The 19,641-nt window shown below is 55.1% G+C and overlaps 7 protein-coding genes across 7 annotated transcripts; 5 read left to right on the top strand and 2 right to left on the bottom strand.

The window, feature by feature from the left end:
* Positions 1-217: 217 nt before the first annotated feature.
* CH63R_01294 (Oxysterol-binding family protein) lies at positions 218-2,018 on the top strand (the record flags this gene model as incomplete). The annotated part of the gene is made up of 4 exons (XM_018296269.1): positions 218-303; positions 487-832; positions 915-1,592; positions 1,662-2,018. The coding sequence occupies 4 exons, from the start codon at positions 218-220 to the stop codon at positions 2,016-2,018; spliced, it is 1,467 nt and encodes a 488-aa protein (XP_018164631.1).
* Positions 2,019-4,380: 2,362 nt separating this feature from the next.
* On the top strand, positions 4,381-5,049 carry CH63R_01293 (uncharacterized protein; the record flags this gene model as incomplete). Its single annotated transcript, XM_018296268.1, has 2 exons — positions 4,381-4,644; positions 4,708-5,049. The coding sequence occupies 2 exons, from the start codon at positions 4,381-4,383 to the stop codon at positions 5,047-5,049; spliced, it is 606 nt and encodes a 201-aa protein (XP_018164630.1).
* A 2,959-nt stretch (positions 5,050-8,008) lies between these two features.
* On the top strand, positions 8,009-8,754 carry CH63R_01292 (SCP-like extracellular protein; the record flags this gene model as incomplete). The annotated part of the gene is made up of 2 exons (XM_018296267.1): positions 8,009-8,673; positions 8,733-8,754. The coding sequence occupies 2 exons, from the start codon at positions 8,009-8,011 to the stop codon at positions 8,752-8,754; spliced, it is 687 nt and encodes a 228-aa protein (XP_018164629.1).
* Positions 8,755-10,009: 1,255 nt separating this feature from the next.
* On the top strand, positions 10,010-10,882 carry CH63R_01291 (uncharacterized protein; the record flags this gene model as incomplete). Its single annotated transcript, XM_018296266.1, has 1 exon — positions 10,010-10,882. The coding sequence occupies one exon, from the start codon at positions 10,010-10,012 to the stop codon at positions 10,880-10,882; it is 873 nt and encodes a 290-aa protein (XP_018164628.1).
* A 799-nt stretch (positions 10,883-11,681) lies between these two features.
* On the bottom strand, positions 11,682-12,658 carry CH63R_01290 (Regulatory protein suaprga1; the record flags this gene model as incomplete). Its single annotated transcript, XM_018296265.1, has 2 exons — positions 11,682-12,240; positions 12,303-12,658. The coding sequence occupies 2 exons, from the start codon at positions 12,656-12,658 to the stop codon at positions 11,682-11,684; spliced, it is 915 nt and encodes a 304-aa protein (XP_018164627.1).
* Positions 12,659-14,948: 2,290 nt separating this feature from the next.
* Positions 14,949-15,885, bottom strand: CH63R_01289 (uncharacterized protein; the record flags this gene model as incomplete). Its single annotated transcript, XM_018296264.1, has 4 exons — positions 14,949-15,097; positions 15,163-15,296; positions 15,348-15,435; positions 15,498-15,885. 4 exons carry the CDS (start codon positions 15,883-15,885, stop codon positions 14,949-14,951), a joined length of 759 nt encoding a protein of 252 aa, XP_018164626.1.
* Positions 15,886-16,545: 660 nt separating this feature from the next.
* On the top strand, positions 16,546-19,124 carry CH63R_01288 (Exo1 protein; the record flags this gene model as incomplete). The annotated part of the gene is made up of 3 exons (XM_018296263.1): positions 16,546-16,558; positions 16,626-16,773; positions 16,871-19,124. The coding sequence occupies 3 exons, from the start codon at positions 16,546-16,548 to the stop codon at positions 19,122-19,124; spliced, it is 2,415 nt and encodes an 804-aa protein (XP_018164625.1).
* Positions 19,125-19,641: the final 517 nt, after the last annotated feature.

The raw sequence follows: 19,641 nt of genomic DNA, 5'->3' as shown, positions 1-19,641 counted from the left end.
CCGCCACAACCCGGCTTCTCGACCCCGCCAGCCCGTTCTCGGCACCCCACCTTATCGCAGGAAGCCGCTTTTTTCGTGCCTGGGCATTTCTTGGAGCAGCGAGTAGACAAAGAGACCGTCGTCGTCATCATCGTCCAAACCAACCCACGACCGACCGACCGACCGACCGACCAACTAACCGTTCGATTTTTCTCGCTACCGAACGTCCTCCTCAACTATGGCTGCTGCAGCTGCGCACGATACGCCCGAGGAGCCGCAGAGCGATGGCTCCAAGCTCAAGACCTTTATCGGTATCCTGAAGAAGTGAGTTCACCATGCCCCCTGCTGATTCCCTTTGGGCGCGGTCTGCCTTGCCTTGCATCCATCTGCCGCACGCTGTACGCCGCGAAGAGTGGGAAGGGGACAGCGACAGCACGGACGGGGAAGAGAACCACCCTGCCTCGCGGGCACGGCGTGATGGCCGACGAGCCACGATCTCCTCGTCAGCGAAGAAAACGTCATCGGCCTCGCCATCAAGCAGAACCAGACAGAAGCAGCCTTCCAACAGACGAGCTCCTGGCTAACCGACTGCGTCTTCCGTTCCAGGTTCATTGGTGTCGCTGACCTCGCCGCCGTGCGCTTCTCTCTGCCATCACAATTGCTCGAGCCGACGCCGAACCTCGAATACTGGAACTACCTCGATGCCCCCAACGCCTTCGTCGCCATTGGCACCTCGGACGAGCCTCTTGACCGCATGCTCGAGGTCTGTCGCTTCTGGTTCACAAAGGATCTGAAGTACGTCAAGGGCAAGCCGTGCAAGCCATACAACTCGTGCCTGGGAGAGTTCTTTAGGGTAAGTGAGTCTCTGCGCCCTCTGACCGCGCAATGCCTAGCCACTCCATAGCTCGTCATGCTGATGCTCGATGGTACAAAAGTGCAATTGGGAGACCGAGGACAATGCTCCCAAGATCAACACCACGGCCCTCAAGGGCGCCGGCAGCGGCACGGCCAGCAGCTCGTCCAGCTTCAAGTCTGCCAAGGGTGACAAGAACGCATCGGTCGCTTCGTTGTCCGTCCCACAACACGGAACCTCGACCCCCGATAGCAAGCTCCTCCGCATCTCGTACCTCACCGAGCAGACCTCCCACCACCCGCCCGTCAGCGCCTTCCATATCAGCTGTCCCGAGAAGGGCCTCTCCGCCCGCGGCTTTGACCAGATCACGGCCAAGTTCACCGGCACTAGCGTCCGCGTCCTGCCCGGCGAGCACAACCTCGGCATCTTCGTCACGCTCGAGAAGCGCGGTGGCGAGACGTATCGTCTGACCCACCCCGCCGCTCACCTCGGCGGTATCCTTAGGGGAAGCCTGAGCGTCAGCGTCAGCGAGATGGCGTACATCACTTGTCCGCAGACCAAGCTTAAGACAATCCTGCACTATGTCGAAGCTGGCTGGCTCGGCCGCTCCACGAACCGCGTCGAGGGCATCATCTTCAAATACGACCCTGAGAACGACGACAAGGTGAACATCAAGGACGTGCCCGAGGCCGACATCGTCGCCCGCCTCAGCGGCCCTTGGCGCGAGAAGATTGAGTTCACGCTCGGTCCCAAGCCAGTTGTACGTGATCTCTTCGTTCCTTAATCCCCTGCCCTTTCACATCCACATCAGGATACTGATCGAAGACAGAACTCGCACCCGCCTGAGGCGCGCTATACCATCATCGACCTCAACCCTCTCAGTGTTGCGCCTAAGGTCCTACCCCCGAAAGAGAAGCAGCTCGAGAACGAGTCCCTGACGATGTGGGGCGGCGTCACCGAGGCCATCCACTCGAAGCAGTTCTCCAGGGCTACGCAGGTCAAGGTCGAGCTCGAGGAGCGGCAGCGTGAGCTGGCGCGCGAGCGCGAGCGCACCGGCGAGGTCTTCAAACCAGTCTTTTTCGAGCAGGTGACAGATCAAGGCGGCAAGCCCGAGCTGACGGAAAAGGGCCGCGAGGTGCTCGCGCGGGCGCAGAAGGCCGACTGGGACATGAGCGGCATCGTATAAGACTCCCATCTGTCGGACAGTTGTGTCAAGTTTAGTCCAAGGAATTTTACGTGAGAGATGTCGAGCTGGGACTAGAAGGGCATACATTCAGCGCTGGAGCTGCTGCATCAGGCTTTTTCTTTCTCTCTTTTCTTCCATACCTTCTTCCTTCTCTTCTTGGTCTTCGTCGGGTTTCGGGACTTGGAGAGATCACGGTCCCTGGTCTTGATTTTGGTTTTGACTCTGACTCGACGGCCTATGCCATGACGCCGAAATTGGTTTACAGTTTTTGAAGAGGGTGGGTGGGTGTGTGCATCGCTTTTTTTTCCATCTTTTGTCATTGCCCCTTACTTGAAGGACCCCCACCTATCTTCCGCACACCGATTAGATGGGGCTATCCTCAACGGTTTCGGGGGTGTTGGGTCGCATTGCGCGGAAGATTATTGGAGTTAACTGAGAGTTGGAGAGAAAGGACGTATCGTTCGCTTCAGTGTGGCCCTCCGCCCAGACGAGAGGGGGTTGGGGATGTCGACAAAGGTTATACATACACAAACACACAAGCCTTCCGAGGAAGGTTAGGCGTCGGGAACATTTTAGATGGGTCTTTCTTTATTAATATATTATATCAACGCTGCGCACCACATGCCATGGCGCAATAGCGCTAGGGGACGAGATCACGGTGTCTGTCGTGCCTGGCCTAGGGATTCGCTCGCGAACCGAAGGGGCACGGCAAGGTTCGGCGGCAAGATGAGATGGCCGTTGCAGAGAGGGACAGCGGATGAACGATGGGAAGCTATTGGTTCAGCGCGTGGAAAAAGCAACAAAAGCCAATAAGTAAGGTTTGTGTGGACTGAACGAAAGGGGCTGCAATCGTCTTGTTTACTGATTCGCCCTTATCCCTTTCCTGGGCAAATTTGACGGATCTTTTAGTTTTTAAAAAAATAATTTCTGACGAGGTTGTCGTTGGGACGGAGCTCGGATCCGTGTGGGTCGTGGCCGGCCCGGCTCCTGTCCCGATGGATGACGGGATCAACGACGCGGCATCGACGCGGCATCGACGCGGCATCGACGGTGATTCGCCGTACGTTTGGGCAAAGCTGTTTGGGCACAATGTTGTTCCATTCAGGATGCGATCCCGGAAAGGATGCACGAGACGTCTATTTTGCGGCGTTGCGTCGATGATGAGTTGGGATTTTGCGGCCAGAGGATAACAAAGCCGGAGTTGGCTCAGTCTTTCTGGGAGCGTTCTGAAATCAACCACCAAAGTCTGTTGGGGGGACGGGGCTGCGAATCTACTTCGTTTTCTCGGGTGCACAGCGTAATTTTGGAACATCGCGCTTGTGAGCTTATAGGCCTCCCGGCGACGGCTCGGTTGGGAAAGGGAAGGCTTGGTTGTATTGAACGGGAGTTGGACATCCCTGTACGGCTCCTCCGACTTCATGCTTCTGCCAAAATCCACGAGGACTCGCCACCCTGGGCTTCACTGCGAGAATGACGTAGTGCTGCCTCGACCATTCTTCTGAGACGCCCTGTTTCACTCTACCGTACCCCGTGGTCGTGTATGGAGGAATATAGGTGAAGGTGAAGACAGAGTAAACGGTGAAAGACGCTAGCAGAAGCAAGACCTTTGGACGGAATTGGGTGGACGACTCCTGTGATGCATTGATGAGGACACGAGGAAAGCGGCAAAACCGAGTATCTGATCTGCTTGACACTAAAGATAGGGCATTGTTTGAGATAACCCTTTGTCATTGTCACCGAATCAGTTCATCTGTTCTAGGTCTTTGACAACCCGTGCGTCTTGCATTTACCCATACATTTAGAGAAAACAGCCGCGGCTGGTTATCTAGGTCTAGCCTACTAGCTGACGTTTGATTCTTGGACTATACAGATTATTGGCGTTGTGGCTCGGAGCGACGGTGGTTCTCCAAAGAGGGGAGGGAGGCCCGTCGTGATCTAGCATAAAGCGGCAGTTTCTTTTGTCACATGATGGCCATATCGTAGGCGCAAACTGGGACCGAGCCTGGTTACCTGCCACCGCCGAAATTTGCGGCTGAGGTCGAAGAAGACGCGGCGCACGCCGCCACCTTGGCTGAATCCGGGCAGTCCAAGATGGTCGGCTCATCAGGCGCCCTAGCCGACCTAATTTTGCGTTGTTGCGGAGAGGGAAATCCTCGTAGGCGCCGGAGGCGTGCAGCCATAACAAGGGCGGTCTCCCCGCACTCTCACGGACCGCATCGTCTTCGCTTGACCGCCCAGGAGTCCTTCCAATCGACCAGCAACGAGTCTGCCGCCGCCGCGAGGAGGGAAACCCAAAGTTCGGAGTTCAGCGTTGAGAGTTTACTCGGAGCACTGGATCGTCTCGGTGATCACCCCATATATCATGCATGAACGGGACGCCCAATGCGAGGCCGCGAAAGTCGCCGTGCCGTCAATCGAGGGAAGCTCGCCGGAGAGCCGTTGCGTCGAGACCAATGACATCGAGTCTGCTTCGCCAGAGGTCTCGTGCCAGCGGGAACTCGACTTCCGTGAGGAGGCTTCGGCGTTGATCCGGCTGCTCCTCGCCTGGATAATCGCATCCGCTATCCTTCTCGCCGTCAGGGACTTTTCGGTAGACCATCTGACAAACTGGGGGTACCGATTGCCGGTAAGGCCCTCGTCCATACACAAAAACGTTCGTTACCTTCGGAAACCTCCTGACTTTCCCTAGACGTGCAATCCAACGACAAAGCGGCGAAAACCGAATCCCTATCGCAGCGAGTTCCTGCCCCCTCCGGGATCTTGCGAGGTCCAGATCGCCCAAATGGTTGTCCTGGAGGTCTCGTTCTGGATCAATGCTTTCGGCATTGTTTTCAGAACCTCGACAGGCAGGAAGCGCGCCGGATGGGCAGCGGTAACGACGATAGCTGCAGCGTTTCTGGTCATGGCTGTCACCGCCGACCCGGTCTCTTCGCTCTTGTTGGCGATGCCTGTTGTGTTTAGCGTTTTTGAGGCGTTTGTTTACGTCGCGGACGTCGTGGTGTGGTCTGATCGGTCATCAATGCAACTCTAATCTCCAGGTATCAAATATGAATGGTTTGGCTTGAGGTATCGTTTTGTGTCCTTTGTTACCATTCTGTGCACTCGGCAGGTGGTGAGCATCTGTGAGAACAGACTGGGCCCGGCAGACCCGGCGTGCCCGGATTTGCCCCACATCTGACCGACTTGCTCCGAAGGTGCCCCGGCTCCCAATCCCGGCAGGTATCACCAATGCGGCAGCTCGGACGGATATCTTGGTAACAAAGAGATGTTTGTCACGAGTTTCTCGAAACGAAAAGGGTGAGCACAAAGCCAGAATTACTTTTGCACTCATCACCCCGATGCATAAACTTTAGAAAAAAGGCGGCTGTGACTGGTTTTCGTCACCGATGTCGCTCGGGCGGGGTGGTTTATTGGATGCGAACAGTACAAGCGTATAACATGGAGATGTGGTTTTTGTTGCACTTCTGATTGCTCTTTGTTTGTCAACACACACGCGTACACGACGGACGACTTGAACACACAGACGCCGATGTAAATACCAAGCTCACCACCGACAGACCAAGCACAGCCAGCCACATCCGTGTCCCAGATCGTCCAAGCCCTTGCCGTAACCAGTGGCAAATGTCAAGACAATGTTTAGAGCCAAAAAAAAAAAAAGAGTTCACGATTGGTTCGAAGATCGCGGTTGTTGGCCGCACTTGGGGGATCTGAGTCCAGCCACTAGCAGACGATGGTCCTGGAGGAGGGTATGAACAGCCGAAGCGAAATGAGAAGCAGCAGTTCCCCTCCGCTGTGGGACAATCCTCCAAGTCTGTGATTGAAAGCATTCGCATGGAGGAGTGGTGTGGCTCTTGAGTAGAAAATACAAACGCAAGACCTGGGAAGCACCATGTTGTTTTGGGAAGCAAACAGCAAAACTACCTAAACACAGCTCGGATATTCAAAGCTCACGAGGTCCTGATCAAGTCGGTCAAACTGGAGAAGTACCGCGAAGGTGACCGGGGCTGTGTGCATTCGTAACAAATAACGAAGCCAGTGCGGCAGACATGGAGATAGTTCGGAGCGTGGTCAGGGACGTCGGGAGTTTCTCGAGCGCAGGTGGCGGGATGCAACCAGGTTTGAGACCAGGCAAGTCGATTTCGCAATCTCGGGGTTCCACCACGACGAGACGATAACACGCGGCATATAGACCGCGATGAAGATGGTGCAACGCAAGGGGAGGATAAAAGAAGACAGTGCGAGAAGGTACTCAGGAGAGACAGAGAGAGAGAGAGAGAGAGAGAGAGGCAGAGAACGCAACGGAGATCGGACGAACCACGCAAAGGTCTAGGCCTCTCGTTGCATGACTCTGGGGCGTTTCCGACAAGCTGGATTCAACGGCGCAGACCCTGTGGGAACATCAGCCCGGCCCGTGCGACGCCACCACGAGCCTTGGCCGCCAGAAAGCCCCCGCGGTTGGCAAATGTTATCCAAGTTTGGGATTGGCTCGAACCCGGGGCAACGGGAGAAGAGAGAAAGGAGAAGAAGCTCGAAAGCAGGCGGCATGCGCATGCGCATGCGTTGGGCTCGGCTGGCAAAGTGGTATCCATCCGTACGGCGCCAACCCTTTTTTTTTTTTTTTTTTTTGCTTTACTTTACTTTACCCCTGAGTCGAGCCCAGCCGAGGCTAGAGTTTGAAGCTGTTCAACAATGGAACAAAGAAGCAATGCAAACACTTGTTGATTGGCCGTACCCCGCATGTGGAATTGGCATCAGGAGGCGAACGGAGTTCCTGCCACGGCGCCCTTTCAACTTCTCATCCCGCCTGGCGGGATCTGCAAAGCATAATAAACGGTGCCCGCTCGACTGCAACATTAATCAATAGGCGAGGGGAGGAAATGTTAAATGTCGGAGAAAGAAATGACAGGTGGGGGGTAGCCCCCCGGGGTTAGGCGAACAAAACCAAAACAAGGCTGCTTGGATAAGTCAACAAGCAGTCGGGAGAGACGGCGGCCAGCTTAAGGTCTCCCGAGGCAACAAGGGAGCCCGAGCCCGAACCAGAGACCAGAGACCGGTCTTGAGACGAGGGAGACTTGGACGAGACGGCAGGAGTTGTGAAATGTCATCCCTGGCGGAACTTGGTTCTGGACCGCACACTTGGCCCCACATGGCGTCCCTTCCATTTACCGGCAGCGACGCAATCCACTGATGTGACATAATCTGGTAGGGCTACGTCCCAGAGAAATCCTTGAAGAAGCTTGAGTAGTGGTGGTGGTGGTGGTGTGAGGGACAATCTTACCAGGGAGGGGGAAACAAGGCAAGGAGTCGTTTTTTTTAAAAACCACGCATCCGGGGTTGTTTCCAATGTATGTCAGCCAGAGGCCCATAATACGCACAATGTGACAATGTCCATTATCCCCGAGGCCTTTTTCCAACTCCCGCGCTTCCGCGGCCCTGGGACAACCTGCACGTTGTTAGTGTGTAAAATGTACATAGAAGAAAAGGCGCACTAAGGACCGCAAACCCCCCTCCCCCGGCCCTATTAGATTCCAAGGAAATTCGGTCATTCGCAAGTGCTTTCGCTCAAAGGGCGGCATGGTGAGACGCCAGTCTTCCGTTTTAATATCTCTGATGTGGAGGCTTGCATACGGGAGATCACCGCGCGTCTCATGTTTAATACCGCAGCGGCAAAATCCTCCGACCTCAGCAGGATGGGTGGGTGGTGGAGGCAAACAAGGAAACAGAGCAAGCAATAGTGAATGAGTGCGTAATGTATATAACCTCCCGGGTCGGTCGTCCTCGTTTTTTGTTTCGACTCGCTCCCCTCCTCACCCAAGGTACAACTTCTTCGACCTTTTGCGTCTGTCACTCCTTTCCCACCCTCAGCGGTTGCTTTATCGACGCCTTGGCAGGTTCCATCCTCCGTTCACTCCTTCAAGATCCAAGAATCCCGGTGATTTCGACCCTTTTTTCCCCTCCCCAAACGCCAAAATATAAAAACCCCTACCAAAATGCGTTTCTCCGCTGTTGCCGTTGCCGCCCTGGCCACCCAGGCCGCCGCCTACAGAGCCGACCGCCCTTCCGGCTCCTACTGGGGCTGGGGTAACTTCGGTGGCGGAAAGTGGGGCGCCGTGACCTCCACCATTACCGTTCCCGCTCCCACGGCCACGGCCCCGGCCGTCGTCCCGACCCCCGATGCTGCCCCCGTCGAAGAGGTCGCCGCCACCACCACCCCCGCCCCCGCCGCCACCACCGCTCCTTCCAGCGGCTCCTCCGGTCTGACTGCCGACCAGAAGGCCGCCCTCGACGCCCACAACGCCGCCCGCACCGAGGTCGGCGTCCCGGCTCTCGAGTGGGACGATTCCCTCGCCGCCGGCGCCCAGGAGTGGGCCACCCACCTGCTCTCCGTCGGCTCCCTGACGCACTCTCAGACCGCCGACCAGGGCGAGAACCTGTACATGCAGTCCAACACCGACAGCCCCTACGTCAACGCCGCCAACGCCTGGATCTCGGAGAAGTCCGACTACAACGGCGAGACCATCAGCTCCTCCAACTACATGGGCTTCGGCCACTACACCCAGATCGTCTGGAAGAGCACCACCAAGGTTGGCATGGCGCTCGCCACCAACTCCCAGGGCACCTACGTTGTCGCCCGCTACTCGCCCCCCGGCAACTTGTAAGCCTCTCCAAGACACATGTTTCGCTCAGATAACAGAAGGCTAACCAACTCGACAGCATCGGCCAGAAGCCCTACTAGACGTCTACCCATCAATGACCCTCCCCACTGGCAGGGCTGTGTGGAGGACGAAGAGATAAAGAAGGCAACAATGTGGCAGGGACCCTGTTCTGGTAGCTTGGCTGGGCCGAACACTCTACTCTTTTCTTCCATTCTTGGACATCTTTTTCTGTACTTGGGCTTCAAGGTTTACTTCTTCAAGCGCCTTCGATATCGGATACGGCTGTGATCAGATCACCAAGTACGGGATCAGGGTGTAGACGCCGGATCTTCTTCACAATCCCGCGACTGTGGATGGGTTTCCACGACCACTTGACGAAACGTAGCGAAAATGCTTTACGATGCCTCATTATCTGATCCAAGCGGTGCAGTGAGAGTCCGCATGAAGAGTATGCTGCTGACGTGCTTTTCCCAACCACTCGTATGGCGCTTGATTGTTCACCCATTAGAACGTGAGCTTGAGGTATGCGGTTGCAAGACTACCGAAGCCTGTATTTATGTCTTGTCCCATATCAGTTGTATGTTAGCTGCTTGGTTCTGATTACTGAGATGAATTGGATCACAAGTAGATGTCTGCAGACAGTGGTCAGGTTGTCATAACAGACATTTGGGTTGGCTCCGTACAGTCATAGGACGATTTTTTCAAACATTGCTTCTTCATAACAACGGAAACAGCCGACGTTTGCTGCTATGGTCAAATGTTGTTGTCCCTTACAATGAAGTTGACTCACCGCGTCGCACCAAGGGTGTTGGCTGTCCTTGTTTTTCGTCACTTTGTAGATTAAAACACAGTCCCTATTGTCATGGTTGAGTCTTTGTTGGAACAACTGGGCCATAGTCTTTGATCGTGGGGGCTGGAAAAAAAGGTATTCGGCCACGAAGCTACGTGCATCGTGCTGCTTTGATGCTTTTGTTCCCAAACGACAGCCTTGAGCTGGATTGTTCAAGCACTTCATCGTGTCCACTGTTCTGCACTCGGGATCGCCCCAGCTGATCGAGGCTCCAGATGGAATTCGAGATCAAAGACCGCTGTACGTGACTTTCGGCAATTCAAACACTTGAGTACATGGCAGATGGAATAGGTCAATCGGTAGCATATATCATGTCGGCCCTCACTCTCCTAGCCACGATTGCCTTGCTTCTTCACTAAACAACTACAATTCTCTTGCACCACGGTTTGATACTATAGTGTATATGTTCTGCTGACACTGCCATATTCTCCAGTCCGAACTCGTTTACAAGCATACTCGCTCTTACACGGCACCTTTCGACCAAGATGTCTTCTTCTGTCACCCCCCAAGACACCGAGTCTTCGCAGCTCGTACCCAGCGTTTATATCCCCCCCGAAATCTTCCTGAGCATCGTTGAGGGCGCCGTCGAACTTGCGGAGCATGACGCCTTCACGGACGTCATGCAATGGGAGCTCGGCGCCTTAAATGGGATCAATGCCAGCCACCGTCTGGTCCTCAACCCTCTCTGGTACGAGACCTTGCATCGTTACCGCGCCAGATGCCTCAAGCGCTTCGAGCTCCTACGCACACTCACCCGCGTCAGTAGACAAGCGCGAATGATGATTCACCAACGCTTCCCCCGGATCGAGCAGTCGCTCCAGATGGCGGGGTCGAGGCCGTGCTTCAGCTTGACGTGGATCTGTCCTAGGTTCGACGTCTTTGTGCTTAGAATGGATCTTGGGAACACTCACCTGCAGGAAGCGCTGCTTAACCCTCTCGTCATGGTCCCCGATCTGCCTCTCATTAACAGTGTTCAGATCGCCGCATTCCAGTACATGTGGGGTCTGCTCGAGATGACCCCCCGGCATGTTGAGGCCGTCTTGAGGTTTCCCAACCTCAGAATACTGACTACATACTCCGTACGCTTCAGACAGCCCTCATCCGACGGGCCGCCCCCTATGGGAACGGTGTTACCAATCGAAGTAAGTCTCTTCCCCATCCTGAAAAGCTGGGTAGCCGTCGAAGGGCATAGTTTGAATGATCTGTGCAATCTCTGGGGGCCGCTTTGGGGTCGAGGAATCCGCGTCATGGTCAGTGAGTATAACCGGAATTCTCAATACCATCCTGCTGTTGAGTTCCTGGGGACACGGGAAGGTTTGCGGATGCGTTTTGTGGACCGGGATTATGTTTACTTCTAGTTGACACATTTAGACTTGAGCCTTCTTCGACAAAGTTTCTTCCCTGCCCAGAGTTCCTTTCTTCTATGACTCAGATAGTAAAGCAGACGTTCAGGGTTCACCTGATGAGCTCCATACACATATTTTACATCAATTCATAACCAGCTGCCACCTTACTGCTTCCTCCCTTCCGGATCACTGTCACCGAGTGTTATCAAGAGCCCCAAACCATGCCATCGTCATGTCTATCCATCCTCACGACAAGGAGATTTCCGCTGGTCATTACGGTTTCTTCACTCTCGTATTGAATGATCTCGTTAAAAGCAAAGCTGGCAACACGGTTGATGACTCCCAGGCTTCTCACCCAAAGCGAACCTCACGTACTGCGTCTGCTAAGGCATAGAAGTCGTTCGGACAGGACAAGACGACAACAAAGGAGGGCTGTCGGGGCGAGGGGAAGGATGGCGGGAGGGGGACGAAGGCCAAGGCGTCAGGCAGCAGGCAAGACGAGCAAGATCCGGCCAGCTCGTTCAGGGTCCCAGGAAAAAGGATGTGCAGGAGAATGGTTTGTTATTATGTAGTTTGTTATGTCGACCGGCACGCCGGCCAGGTCATGATATGGTACATTACAGAGTGGAAACAGCTTTTGAGACAAGCCAAGAAGAAGCTTCCTTTTGCAGGGGTGGTTTCGTATCATCTTACACTTCTCGCGCACACGCGCGCGCGTCCGCCATCATACATCATTCAAGTCTTTCCTCCCATATTTTTGATCCTCGGCTCCGTTTTGTGGGGTGTCGGTTGAGTGCTGATTGTCCAAGACTTAGGCGCTGACGAAACCCTTGACGTTGTTCAACCACCGGACGTACTCGCGCTGCTCCTTGACGTCAATGTAGTCGGGCGCGAAGACGGCCAGGGCCTGGGTGATGCCGCGCTCCTCGAGGTAGCGCTCCATCAGGATCTGCAGGTCCTCGTCGAGGCTGCCGAAGGGGGGGCCAGGGTAGATGTCACCGCGGGCGTGGGCGAGCTCGGCGTTGGCAGCGTGGGCAAGCTTGCCGTCCTCGTAGTAGAACATGTTGTCAACGACGATGGCGCCGTCCTGGGCAGTGGCGTCGATGTTGAGCGCGCCAGGGGTCTTTCCAGGCTTCTCGACGACGATGCTCATACGGCAAGGGGGAGCGGCCTCGTCGAGGTCGCCCTCTTCCTCCTCAAGCTGCTCCTCAGCATTGGCGGAGCGGGCACCGCCAGAGGCCTGGACGCCGGATTGCTTGTTGGGGTTCTGGACATCGGAGTCGAACTCTTCGTCCTCGAGAGCGCGGTCGTTCTCGTACATCTCGGGGTCGTAGTTGGCCAAGTCGGCAATGGAGAAAGTGACGGTGATCCTGACGGTAGTTGTTAGTCTGCAATCCTGGCAGAGCTGTTCATGAAGATGCACAAGACATACTTCTCCTCGCCAAAGTTGCGCGTAAGCTTGACCTCCTCCTTGCCGGGGATGTCGTGGATTTCAAAAGGGCTGTTGTCGATGAAATCCTTGACGCTCGCAGGGAGCTGCTCGTTCTGCTTGACCTCGTCCTCGAACTGCAGCTCGCTCTCGAGCTTGGCGACGAGCTCCGCGTCGGTCTCAGCATCGGCCGCTTTCCTGAAAGCGGAGCTGGAGAAGGCAGATGCGCGCTGGGTCTGGACGGCGGCGCTCCAAGAGGAGGCCTTGATGAAGGCACTGGGGCGCGCCGCGGTCTGTCTGAGGGAAAGGCGAGTAAGGGTTCTGGGCGCAGAGCGCGCAATGGATCTGATGGAGAGCATTTTCGATATGTTTCTGAGGGGGTTGTTGAGATACTAGACAGAGTTTGACAAGGAGATACGGAAAAGCTTTGTGAAAGGGTGATGGCAAAGGATTGGATCAGCAACAGTAGTAGCTTTGGACAGACGGCCCGGGGAGCTCCCAAATTTTCTGGCGTCAGACATGAGAAATTCCGGCGGAACCTTTATCCGATCCCACGATCCACCGGTCCGTCCGCCAGCAATGGGACCGGCCCGTCTGCATCTGCAAACACTTCTCGAATCCAGGCACCAAAACGTCTACAACTCCACTCGGTCCTGGAATGCACCCACATATTCTGCATGATACTCAATTAAACGGGCTAGACTCAATGGGGCATCAGAGGGGTCCGTCAAGCATTTGACTTCTTTCTGCAGAGTCTTGGAAGCGAAGTCTTGGGGCGGCTCTCTCATATCGACAACCCTTTGGCCATATATCGATGCTGCAAAGGACATACCGGCAACTAAAAACCACGCGATCACTCACATCTTGCCAAGTTTCGGAACTCATGACTGAGATTGCTAAGACGTGCCTAAGTGACCTGCAACCAGAATACTACCGGACAGACCAGTGGGCGGAGGTTACTTCCACAGTTGTCAACGACTTCAATGAAGATTGACGTGTCGTAACGCCGGCGACGGGCGAGGGACTCGACCGATTGTTTCCTTGCACTTCCAGCAGTAGTTGCGTGTGTTGTTGCTGTCACTGCTTATGCCAGCCTCGCAGCTTCCAAAGGCCCCGTTCTTCTTAGCCGGTAAGCAGGCCCTCTCTGATATGAGCACCGTGTCTTGGTGGCTGCAAATGTTGCAGACGCGGAGATGGGTAACGTATTTACACATGATTGCTATCTGGGTCAGCTATTCGTGAAGAAAAAAAAAACTCGTACTCCAAGCGAGGCTTACGTTGGGAGGACTGGAGAAATAGAACAAGAGTACGGTTGTTGGGTGCTAGCAAGATGTTTGGCGGATGCTTCCGCTGAGCAGCAAACTGAATCAGGCTGGAAAGATCGGCAGCAGAGTATCTGGGAACGACGATGTTGTCTATCACGAGGGTTTCATTGACAAGCGATTCCGCGAGGGGATATACTTGCCTGCGAAGAGAGCAGGACGATATTGAGTCGCATGAAACTTTCCAACTAGGCGGTACATCGAGGGCCCGGTCAGGGTTGTGATACCGGTATCGCGATATGCTTCTTACATCAAGCGATCCTTCAGTTCGCGACATATTACAATGCCGTCCACAACACCTCTCGCCACCAAGGTCTAGAAGTCTGGATCGAGTCTAGTCAACGGGGCCATGCCAACCACATAATTCCTACCAGCGTGTAACCGTTTCGAGGTCCATGGAGGCGATGAATGGGGACGGGGACAGCTGTACAATGTAGCACATGGCACCGACGAAGTATGGATTGTGAGTGCCGAGCAAGGAGAGACGGCAACGGCGGACGTCCATGTTCCGCTTGGCGAACAACGTGGTTCCTGTTGTCTGGGCCAGGAGGCTTGGGACAGATTGATGCATGCTGAGAATCGTGGGAAGATGTCAGTCGGCATAGGTTCGAGGCTGGACCGAGAGATCAAAACGGCGGCTGCTGGCATCATCGTCATTTGTGATGTGTAACATGGAAACTCGTTCACTAGCGATCAGGAGCATGGATTGGGGGACGATGATTAAATTTCGCCCTGTCAGGTCCTAGGTAGCGCCGGCGAGCCTCGTTGACGGCACACCTGTCGTCAGTGTTTCAAGCGAGGTCACCACGTTGGCTCTCTACATGATGCAGTCCAGCTCCTAGCATGGTGCGCTTCCCAGACTGCTGTTGATGCGGCGCGATGCCCATGATGCCACATGGTCACCGGGTTTGGCGGTCTCGCGGCCCCCTTGTGTGACGGCCCATGAGGCAGCTTCTGGGACATTCGAATAACCAGTGGTCTGATCGTACGGGTCTAATGCGGACCGAGCAATCGCCTGCCTTCGTTTCTGAACTAGCACGGCTGCTGTATGTAACCGGAGAAAATTGCATGCTGGCCAAACAAGACTCTGGGTACAGCGCATGCTTGTCTGAGACATGGCCCGCGAAGAGTTTGCGCCTACCACCCGCAAGTCTTGCGCCGTGCCGAACCCCGTATACGGGAGTTGAAGCCGACCAAAGTCCCTGTTGTTGCCTCAATAGAGATCGCTGGGATATTTCCATTTCTTCCGTCCCATGGCCTAACTTGCCAATGGCCTGGTACGGACCCTCCAAACGCCGAAAACGCCTTCGCAATCATGTCTACCATCTCAGGAGCTGCCCTTGGGAGGAAAGCTGGACTGCTTGATGGTGCCGTCGTTTGTGATTTTGACCCAGGCGACGGAGGTCAGGTAAGACCATGAGCCCTCCCAGAGGTCGAGTAGGATGGTGTTAGACTCATTCAGGAGGTCAGGAAGGTCTGTGACAGGGTTAGGAGAAGGAAGGCAAGGTTGGAAAGGAGGACGCCATGCGGTGGCTACTGACAGAAGCCGATCCTGTACTCCTCTTCCAGGTTTGCAATCTTCTGCTTCAACAGGTCCTCCTTGGGGCTCGCAGGGCGCCCGGGCCGGCGGGTTTTCTTGACCTCAGCGTACTCTTCGTCGTATTGGTGCACAAACCTGCCTTGATGTCAGTGTTTGATGGTGCGAACCGCGAGTTCATGGACGGACTTGTGGATGAGTTCCTGTACGGCGGGCAGCTCAAACGGACCAGGTCCCTTTTCCTGGACAGCCTTTTGGAAGTAATGGGCACGGTCAACTGGCGTACATCAGCTTTCACTCGTTCCGTATTGGCAGCCTAAAACACTCGTGACTTCTTACGCAAGGGCTGTTCCTTCTTGTTTCTTGAGGCATGGAGCTTCTCTAGCTTCTGGTCTCTTATCGACGCCTTGTGAAGACGCTTAGAGTCTCTGGAGAACTCATGCAGGGCCAGGTCGTGGCCGTTGCGCTTCTTCGCAATGTGCTTGCGGGCCTTTTGTAATGTTGAGGGCATCTTGACGTCGGGTGGGTATTGTGCACCTGCAGTATGTCTAAAGTGAGAGACCCAGTGTATGGGACAGTCAAGATTGAGACTGAGGCTGAACTTGAACTGGAGATCAAAACGAAGATGTCTGCTCTGTGAGTGTCGGTCTGTGCCCCCGACCAGATGAAAATCACATCCAGCGACGGCACCGCTGCACGGACGACAAAAAAAAAAAGGAAGCTCCATTAAAAATGAGCGGAGGGTCCAATGGCTCCTCGGCCGGATCGGGACACAGTGACGTTTCTCAGGAAGTCCAAGCCTCGGTGGGGCTAGTCCTCTTTGGGGTTAGGTCTTAGCCTGGGCCCTGCCAAAGCAGAAAAAAGAGAGAGAAGGTAGCGAGAGTCGCGATAGGTATTATGGACCTGACGCGGTGCGCTGTGGACACCCGCGTTCCAATATACCAGGGCCAGCTCCCCTCTTACCATCCCCGGCGATTCACCGTCCCTTTCTCGTGCAGGAAGCCGTGATTCACACTCCACCTGCACACCCTCTCTCCTCCGACCTCAAGCTTCGTGGTGAATTTTGTTGATTTCAAGTCTCTTGCAGCTCCCAGTCAGATTTTGCAACCCCTCTCCGCGTGGCCAAGTCTGACGAGTCGGTCGCCTCCCATTGCTTTGTTTACATTCGCCTCCCCCTCCGGATCACCTGACTTGGCGACACCCGATTATCCCCATTGTCTCCACGAACCCTCTCTTTACGCGCCTAACCCCTCGACGAATGGATTGAACACTGGTTGTTCCTTGTCTGCCTGGCTTCTTGGCCTGTGAATCGGATTCGAGAGAGCCCGACGACTTTTGTACTTTCTTTGAGGGCCTGCGAGTCGCTCTCGTTGCCTCGGAATTGACAATGGGCGTCTCAGGTACTGCCTCTCTTCTCTCCCTTGCTTCCAGCCTGACGGACGAGGTTGCTCACTATCGCCACCCTAGGTCTTCTCCCGCTTCTCAAATCCATCCACAGGCCAACCGAGTTGAAGAAGTTCGCCGGCGAGACGCTCGGCGTCGACGCCTACGGATGGCTTCATCGCGGAGCCATTGCCTGTGCGGTTGACCTGGCCAAAGGCAACCCCACCCGCAAGTGAGTGCGGCCCTTTATTAGCAATGCGCTGCATCTCGCACTCTGGAGAGCTGCGCACCCTTGGTTTGTATGCCCCGTGTACCTGACACCGCACCAGGTATGTCGACTTCGCCATGCACAGGGTGAGGATGCTCAAGCATTTTGGCGTCACACCATATCTGGTCTTCGACGGCGACTTTTTGCCCAGCAAAGCCGCTACCGAGGGATCCCGTGCCAAACGCCGCGAAGAGAGTAAAAAATCGGCCATTGAGCTCCTGAAGGCGGGCAAGCCGTCCCAAGCAGCCCTCGAGTTTCAGAAGGCCATCGACGTCACACCGGAGATGGCTCGCAATCTCATCGACGAATTGAAAAAGATACAAGTCCCGTACGTCGTTGCACCGTACGAAGCCGACTCTCAGCTCGTCTACCTCGAACGCCAAGGCCTGATCGGCGGCATTCTCTCGGAGGACTCGGATCTGTTGGTGTTTGGTTGCAAGCGCCTCTTGACGAAGCTCGATCAGTACGGAAACTGCATCGAGATCAACCGGAGGGACTTTTGCGCAGTTCGGGAGGTTTCTCTGACGGGCTGGACGGACGCCGACTTCCGCCACATGGCTATCCTCAGCGGCTGTGATTACCTCGAGGGTATCAGCAACATGGGTCTTAAGACGGCGTACCGGATGATTCGCAAATACAAGACGCCCGAACGATTGGTTCGGATGATCCAGTTCGAAGGGAAACATCGCGTTTCGGAGAACTACATGGTGCGGTTCGCCCAGGCCGAGCTGACATTTCTCCACCAGAGAGTCTACTGCCCGAAGAGGAAGCAATTGGTCTGCCTGACGGAACCCGAGGAGGGCAAGGGTGTCGAGGACATGCCGTTCATCGGTGGATATGTCGAACCCGAGTTGGCCACGGCTATTGCGGTCGGAGACGTTAACCCGATTACGAAGGAGATGATTATCCCTGCGCCCATGCCAGGCTCGAAGACGGATGCCAAGAGGAGACATTCTCAGTCTGCTGAGGCTCTGGCGGCTGCAACGTCTTCCTCTTCAACTCGCACGCGGCAGCCCACAAAGCCCATCGATTCGTACTTCAAGGGTCATCAGCGCATCCCAATGGGCGAGATGGACCGCAACTGCTTTTCTGTCGATCCAGAAAGACTTGCCGCCCTCACCCACAACGGCCTCGTTCCTCGGGTCTTTCCACTGCCCAGACCATATGTCGAAGGCGCATCGTCTCAGCCAGTCGCCAGCTCTCGTCCCACACGAACCGCCCGTTCCACCACCTCTCCTCGCCTGATACGACGACGGACCGAACCCATTCAGGACCTCCTAGAACAGAATGCCCCTGGGAGCTCTGACGAGTCCCGTCGAATTACCATGGGTGATGCGGCAAACACATTGGGTGACATCGATGCTCTGATGAGAAGCAGCTCCCAACGGCCACCCAAGAAGGTCCGTCTCTGTGCGGACAACGATGTAACCGAAACCAAATTTGAGGAATCCCAAAAAAGCAAGTTCTTCCCCAAGAGTGGAAGCATCAACAAGAGCAAGAAGGATAGTTTTCTCTTCTCTGATGACTCTATCGACGAGGCGCTCCTCAACCTCCCGGACATTGACGGATGGCACGCCCCCAAGCCGAAATCAGTCGCGGTATTCGAAGAGAGCCAGAGCACAGATACGGGCACGGAAGCGACCGCCGGTACCGATAGCCAATTCAGCAAGGGGGAGGAAACAGCATCGACGCCGCAGACCGACCTATCCGAGGCGGAGGATACCGAGCTGAAGGAGTCCACGTCCCTTCTCCCGGAGAAGACATCGCGACGCACATCTTTGCAACGATTCGCCTTCAACTCTCAGGCGAGCCCTGCCACCTCCAGTCAACCTGATACGCCTTCGACCACCGTCTCCCAGCACTCCTCTATCTTTACGCCTTCGACCGCCGCCCCCTCCACTGCAGCATCGTCCATCACCTTCTCTGCTGGCATGCCTGCATCTGCTGCCTCCTCCCAAGCGACTCCGCTCCTCACTCCGCTCCAGCGTATGGGAGCCCGTGCCATGCAACGCAAGAACGTGCCTGCCCGTCGGCCTCTGTCTCCCACTAAGAGTTCGATTCAGCGGAGCCCCAAGCGCAGCCCCCGGAAGAGCCGGCTTCTCAAGTCGATTCCCGTCAATCCTTCATTCGTTCCCCTGCCCAAGGTCGATCTGGCCGAGGTCGAGGCTCTCAACGCGCCGTGCGGAAGCGAAGATCAGATCATTCACGATAGTGACGGCGAGAATGAAGACGACATCTTCGCACAGGACCTCGGCGAGACGGATGAGGACTTGCGACCCAAGGCTCTAAACCTTTCTCGGTTCGTGTACAACTGAACGATTATCAACAACCACAATTTTCGATGCGATACCCACACACGTTGTGTCATTATTCTGTACTATTCATTGCGGAAAGCAGGCGTTCAACTAGTACGCATCATCCAAAGCGCAAGCCCATGTGTCGGCCGGCGGTCGACGATTCACTGGAGCATGCGACTACAACATTTCCCAATCTCGGGCGAGAGGGATAGAATTCACACACGCTAGTAGTATGAATCAATTACCATAAACAACAACGGCGAGGTTATTCTGATGTCTCGCGGTGTTAAGCATGCGCCACTTGGGAACAGAGGGGGAGGTAAAGGGTTTTACGGAAGAGAGCATGCCATAAGAGAGAAAAGGGGGGGGATAGCCGGCGGTTTCTTGTATGCTTTGTAATTATCCAAGGTTTAGGAGTTTTACGATTGATGGTAGGAATATCTCACGGCTGAGAAGCATTTCTTCGAAGCAGGCTTTCAGTCCTATTTCATCCGGGTTCACCAAGAACGGACGACGGACTGGTTTGCAAACCAAA

The sequence above is a fragment of the Colletotrichum higginsianum genome, chromosome 1 (genome assembly GCF_001672515.1).
Source record: "Colletotrichum higginsianum IMI 349063 chromosome 1, whole genome shotgun sequence".
Classification (NCBI taxonomy): Eukaryota; Fungi; Ascomycota; class Sordariomycetes; order Glomerellales; family Glomerellaceae; genus Colletotrichum; species Colletotrichum higginsianum.
The sequence above is the reverse complement of the archived record's forward strand: the minus strand, read 5'-3'. Positions and strand labels throughout refer to the sequence as shown.